Genomic DNA, 7125 nt, shown 5'->3' on the forward strand with positions numbered 1-7125 from the left:
GACACGGGTGGGAAGATAGCTTGAAGCTGCTCTCCACAGCAGATTCCTAACTTTAGGAGGGGCTTTCAACTTCCAAATCACACGCCAGAAAGCTGCGTTCCCATCCTCCTGCCATCTACCATTGATAAACTGAGCTAGCTTATAGGCGCTCTTAACTTAATACAAGCCCGATAATTCCTTAGACCAATGCCAAAAGTCTGCACCTGGTTCACCAGCTAGAGGAATACCCAGTATTAGATCCCTATCCCTGCTTTCAAACAGATCACTTAAGAGCTCAACATCCCACATACGCTGCCCTGGGTAGAACAAGCTAGCCACCTGTTTAACGCCCAAACGTGACTTCCACTTAGCGGTAGTCGTAGTATAAATGGGCGGTCGATTCCACAAGGAGGTAAAGAAACAAGTTAATCAATAAATAAATGTTAGAGATAAATAATATAAAAAAAATAGAACAAGTGATATTTTTGTTGTTTTTGAGATTTAAAGATTAGAAATAAAGATAGATTAAAATGTGATGTAACAATAGATAACAAGTAGAAAGGATCAAGAATCACCAATATGCATACTTATTTATTTGGATCTTTGATTCACAAAATTTACACGAATGGATAGTTCACGTCCCAACTATTCATTTGGAATATTTAACATTGAAGCACAAATATATTTAACAAAAATGTATTCAAGTGATTATTATTCTTTACCATGGAAAGATGAGATAAATCTTATGAGAAATCTAAAAATAACATTATACCATTGGCAATAATGCAATAGAAGATTGGACATAAAACCTAACACAAATATTACTTTTACCATTTATAAAATACATAGAAAGAGCATGATTAATTCTATATAGATTTTAGCAAAAGTAAATATATATGGATGAGATGGAGAAAATGATAAAGATATTATCTATATTATTTTTACTAATTTGATAATACATAGAAAGTGCTTGACAAAATCTATATACTATTAGTAAACATAAATATTGATAACAAGATAAAGAAATAGAGATGAAAGAAAATAAATCACTAAAATATATAAACTTTAAGCACATGGTGAATCAAAAATACCAAACAAAGTCATAGTGCATATAGGATTATCCTAACCTTCCTAAGAATGTTAGCCTATTATGCTAGACATTCTCATGAAATTCTAGAGAGAAAATATGAGAAATGAGACTAAAATTTGGTAGAGTTTTGCTACCTAAAAATTACATACAAAATGTGAAGAAAGTGTCCCTATTTATAGATGGAGAAAAGGACTAAAAATAAATTAAACAACAATTTGAGGTTTACAAAATAAATATGAAATATTAATAATAAAATATGATTTAAAAAATCAAATATTATTATTAATATTACCCTAGCTATTTTGGTATATGGTCATTTTGCTCTTTTTCTAAAATACCAAAAAAATTGAGTTTTAAAGCTAAAAATGAGAGGTCCAAGGCCCAAAGAGCACACAAAATGGGCTGGTGGCAGCTGGAAGTGTTGACCCAGCCGCAGCCAATGGGAGCACGCCACGTGGTGCGGCTGGCTGCTGTTGAAGCAATTTGGAGGACAGGTGTCACGTTATTGCTTGAAGGCTGGGGGTCACATTATTGGGCCTGCTGGGCCTTTGGTAGATGATATTGATGGTAGAATTGGTCACGTGGTGGAATGGCTGAAAAGAGGATTTGGTGATGCTTGAGCAGGCGGGCAGGTGGTGCGAGGAGAAAAGAGGCAAGTGGCCGGCGTCAGCGGCTCGGCGTCAGGCGTGGCTCGGCTCGGGCTGGCTGGGGCCTTTGGATTGGGCTGTTGCTGCTGGGCCGAATTCTGGCCTATTTTTGGGCTTCAAAAATGCCATTTTTCAATTGATTTTCAGATTCATCTCTTTATTTCTTCTTTCATTTTATTTATGCCAAAATACAACTTTAATTTCTACAAAATAACAATAAATTAAATTATAATCAAATATTTTCATTCATAAAATATATCATATTAATTAAATGAAAATAATAATCAAAACTTAATATATTTTGACATTTAAGATCAATAAAGTTGCATTTTTCACCTCTAATCACCACCTTCTTATTGATAAGACCGGGGTGCCTAGAGGTGACAAACGGGTGATCATCATTAGGGAGCCACGGGTCTTTAAGAACATCGATCTCTACCCCTAAGCCAACACTTCTTTGAGCCCCCAGGCGAACCAAACTCTGAGCTTCCCAAACACACCTCCAAATAAAGCTAGGATTGGGGCCTAGTTTTGCAGTCAAAAAATCACCCCGAGGGTAGTATCTAGCTTTGAAAATCTGTCCAACTAAACTATTCTTATTAGACAATAGGCGCCAGCCTTGCTTTCCCAACAAGGCCAAATTGAAGTCCCTCAAGTGTCTAAATCCCATTCCGCCATTAGTTTTGTGAGTACTAAGACGATCCCAACTCATCCAACTAATGCCTCTCCTTCTGTTTTCAGGAACATTCCACCAGAATCTACTCATCATACGCTCAATGTCCTTACAAATAGACAACGGGATCAAAAAAACATTCATTGCATATGTTGGAAGAGCTTGAATGACAGTCTTAATAAGGATCTCCTTACCCGCTTTAGACAAAAGCTTCCCTTGCCAGGTTTGTAACCTCTTCCTAACCTTCTCCTTCAGGAACCCCAGAAGAAGTCCTTTATTTCTTCCCAACATATTCGGCAATCCCAAATACATATTGCCCGAACTAGCTTCCTGCATTCCCAAATCATCACAGATCACCCTTCTCAATTGAATATCAATATTGGGACTAAAGAAAATTGAGGACTTAGCAAGATTAACCTTTTGACCCGAAACTTGTTCAAAGCAATTAAGAAGCTGAGAGACTTTTCCTGCTTCCTGAACAGTAGCCTTACAATACAAATAACTATCATCTGCGAAGAGCATATGCGATACCGTAGGTGCCCCTCTAGCCACCTTACACCCATGAATCCAACGTTTCCTTTCATATCGTTAAAGTAGAGCTAAGAAACCTTCTGCGCATAGTATAAACAAATAAGGAGAGAGCGGATCCCCCTGTCTGATTCCTCTAGTTGGTACAATAGGACCCATCTCCTGACCACCACTAACGATCTTGTACTGGACAGAGGCTAAATAATGGATAATCAAATGCACCCATTTATCATGAAAACCAAACTTGCTCAAAATTGCTCTTAGGAAAGACCATTCTATCCTGTCATAAGCCTTACTCGTATCTAGTTTGAGCGCCATATACCCATCCTTGCCTTGTTGTTTTCTCTTCAAATAATGCATCACTTCAAATGAAACCATAATATTATCGGTTATCAACCGTCCTAGAATAAAAGCACTCTGAGTGTCAGAGATAATTTGGTCTAATAAATCCTTCATCCGATTAGCAAGAACCTTCGACACCACTTTATACAAAACATTGCAGAGAGATATCGGTCTCAAGTCTCCCATATTTTCCACATGTTTCTTCTTAGGGATCAGGACAATATTGGTATCATTAACAGAAGTAGGGAGAACCCCTGTGTCAAAGAAATTATGAACTACCTCCACCACATCTTTACCAATAATATGCCAATATTTCTAATAGAAAGCTGGGGTCATCCCATCTGGACCTGGAGACTTATCTAGGTGCATCTGAAAGATAGCCGCGTGAACTTCCTCCTCAGAAATAGGCTTGAGTAATGCATCATTATGTTCACTAAAGATAGCTGGTTCAATACAATCGATAACTTCTCCCCACTCAGTTTCAGAAGCTCGAAACAACTCTTGGAAATATTCAGTCATGACATCTTTTAAACCACTCTCCCACTCCACCCAGACCCCCTCCTTATTTTGTAGCCGCTGAATCTGATTTCCCCTTCTCCTTGCACTAGCGGATGCATGAAAGTATTTGCTGTTTTGGTCCCCTTCCTTTAGCCATAATTGCTTCGATCTCTGTCTCCAAAACACCTCCCTTTGCTCCAAAACTTCAAAGAGTTTTTGTTGTTCAAAAGCATATCTCTTCACCCCATCTGCATCCCTCCTTCTTTTAACTCTTTTAATAGCCTCTTTACAAGACTGAATTCTGGCCTTAAAATTGCCCGTAATCTCCTTGCCCCACTGGGCCAACTTCTCGCTACAAACCCGCATTTTAACCTAGAAGGAACGACCCCTACAAGAATTCCAACTATTCTCAATAATCTGTTGACACAAAAGCTCACGGATCCAGGCGTTTTCAAACTTGAAGCCTCTATGAAGGAACACCCGTTGCCTATAACAGGGGTCTAAAAGCAAAGGGCAATGGTCTGATGAAGACACCTCCAAGTTAAAAAGCTTTGCTAAGGGAAAAAAGTCCAGCCATTTCTGGTTAGCCAAACCTCTATCCAGGCGCACTTCAATCCACCTATCAGTACCACGACTAGCCTCCCAAGTGAACTGGTATCCTATTAAGTTAATATCATGGAGACCACACTCTTGAATCACATCTTGGAAACCTTGAACCAACCAGTTAGGATAAGGTAAACCACCTCTTTTATCCTCATGACTAATAATGTTATTAAAATCCCCAATCAAACACCAAGGTGAGTCCCTTTGCATTTGCAGGGTCCGAATTAGCTCCCATGTTCTGTTGCGTAAGGATCTATTCGGCTCCCCATATATACCAGTCAAACGGTACTCATAGGGACCAACACTTCTAATCATAACATCAATATGATTAGAGGAATAACTAAGCAAACTAACCTCATCAACCTTATGCCAAAGTAAAGCTATACCACCACTTCTTCCATGGGCATCCACGGCAAAACCACCTTCAAAACCAAGAAGACAACGAACATACTCCACCCTCTCTCGAGAACATGGTGTTTCACACAAGAAAATACAACTGGGCTTCTTTTGAGAGACCAACTCTTTAAGGAACTGAATCACCCGTGGGTTCCCAAGCCCACGGCAGTTCAAGCTTAAGATACTCATGATGATAGGCGAGCCCCACTGCCAAGGCCCGCCATTTCCACGTTTTTTGAGTGGTCAGGAATACTCACTTCATTCTCTAACTCAGGCCCAAGTTGCTCATAGCCCACCTCCTCACTAGGCCCAACAAAACCCTTTTCTATAGTTCTTCTACGTTTTGGATCCATGACAATTAGTCCATCTGTTTGAATTGCACCAGTTGTATTAGCAGCTTTAAATCCACCATTATTGCTTGAAATCCCACAATTCCCTCTCAAAATAGGCAACTGCATTGGATTGCCAACTCCTACCGAATCAGTACCCACGTTCACTGCTATCTCCACGGGATTCGCAATAACGTCCATATCAACGTGTTCAGGGCCACTTCCCATATTTGGCGTGCAGGTAGTTACTCCTCCTCCACCAGTCCTCGCCGTTTGAACCGCCTCCCCTGAACGCAACCACCGTGCCCCAATCAGTTGATTACTCCGACGGGGCTGGGCTCTCATCCAAGCTCCATATGGCTTCTCCACAAGCTCGATTGGTCTATCAAATAATTTCTCACAAAAGCCTTCTGAATGGCCAATGAGACCACAAATGAAGCAAAAAGTGGGGGCACGCTCATACTTAAATGTCACCCAGAACCAGTCACTGCCAGCCTTCCGGATCTTCAGTCTTTGTTTCAGAGGAATATCAATATTCAGAGTCACTCGGATACGTAGATAATCTCTCCAGACCTCAACAAAATTATTAGGATCAGATTCAACAAACTCACCAATGCTATTGCCTACATCCCTTGCAACTCTCTCGGACATAAAACCTGGTTGCATATCAAAAATCTGAACCCAAATGTCAAGTTTATGCAACCGTATATTCCTAGGCACATCTCCTTCCTTCAGCCTTGTAAAAATCAACTGCTTTGTGTTGAACGTCCATGGACTCCCGTCAATCACCCGCTTTATATCAATATCGTGGTAAAATTGGAAAATGTACAGATTATGTTGTACTTCCTTCACATACATACCCCTCCCAGGACGCCATAAGGCAGCCATTTGATGTTGCATAACATTGAAGTCAATGATCCCTTCTGTGAGGAACTTCCCTACCAAACACCATCGAGCATCAATTCCTTCATCACCCTCTACATGGTCATACAAGATTCCACCTTGCTCCTCGTCCTCTATGCTTATTTCGGCGTATCGGGCCTCAATGTCCTGTAAGGCAGAGGTGCTAAACTCCATCCAATAATCCAACCAAGAGTCGATAATCTTAGAGAAATATTCCACAAGAAGCTACTCATAAAACACCCAAAAGCCTCTCAAAAACTGTAAAAAAACATAGCACTACCGAAACAAAACCATGTCAAAAGACAAGACAACAGACGCTTTAATAAAATAATTTACTACTGATAGATAAATAATGTAATATTTTACTAGATTCTATTATACCTCAATTTTTTTTATTAAAAAAATAGAGACCAAAACTAGATTTGATATTATTGTTAGAAGAAATTTGGATGTGATTTTGATATTTTATAGAGATAGAGATAATAATTTACTACTGTTAGATGAATAATGCAATATTTTATTTGTTAAGAATTAGATCGATTTGATTGAATAAAAACCAAATTATTACATTTATTTGTTCTCCCAATTAGATCCGACCAGACTAGGGGAATGCCATTCATCTTCTCCGGCAATTTAGTACCTGGTAGAGCAAAACACTCCACCGGAAAAAATGGAGGTTCTTAGATGTCTCAAAAATGTTGTGTTTGCTGATGAATGGGCTGGTGAAGATGAAGATTAGCTAAGAGGATGGAGCCTATTACTACTGGAGAAGATGGCGTCCTTGAGGTTGACGTTGATCAGAAAAAATGGAGGGAGTGGTGATCAGAAACAATGGGGCCGGCTGGTGTGATTGAGGATTAACCAAAATACACATCAAAGCTTTGGTGTGCATCAAGAGAGAGAGAATAAATCGACATATGAAGAGAGAGAATAAAAAGAAAGTAATTAGGATTTTATGGAAATTTAGATTATATAGGAATTAAAAAAGTTACCATATTTTAAATCTTTAATTCCTATTTCCAGATTTTAAGAAAAATCTAAAAAAAAGCCACATATATGCAAAACGCTCTTCAAAAAGGGAAATTTTCATAAATATGGCTTTTTAGCCATAATTGTGCAAAAATATGGGTATCAATC

General features: G+C 39.1%; 1 protein-coding gene across 1 annotated transcript; it reads right to left on the reverse strand.

Moving 5' to 3' along the window:
- Positions 1-4129: 4129 nt before the first annotated feature.
- LOC133795307 (uncharacterized) lies at positions 4130-4945 on the reverse strand. The gene has a single exon (XM_062232763.1). It carries the CDS (start codon positions 4943-4945, stop codon positions 4130-4132), a length of 816 nt encoding a protein of 271 aa, XP_062088747.1.
- Positions 4946-7125: the final 2180 nt, after the last annotated feature.

The sequence above is a fragment of the Humulus lupulus genome, chromosome 8, assembly GCF_963169125.1.
Source record: "Humulus lupulus chromosome 8, drHumLupu1.1, whole genome shotgun sequence".
Taxonomy (NCBI): Eukaryota; Viridiplantae; Streptophyta; class Magnoliopsida; order Rosales; family Cannabaceae; genus Humulus; species Humulus lupulus.

Coding starts and splice junctions, on each gene's coding strand:
- LOC133795307 (XM_062232763.1), bottom strand. CDS start 4,945: ATGAGTATCTTAAGCTTGAACTGCCGTGGGCTTGGGAACCCACGGGTG.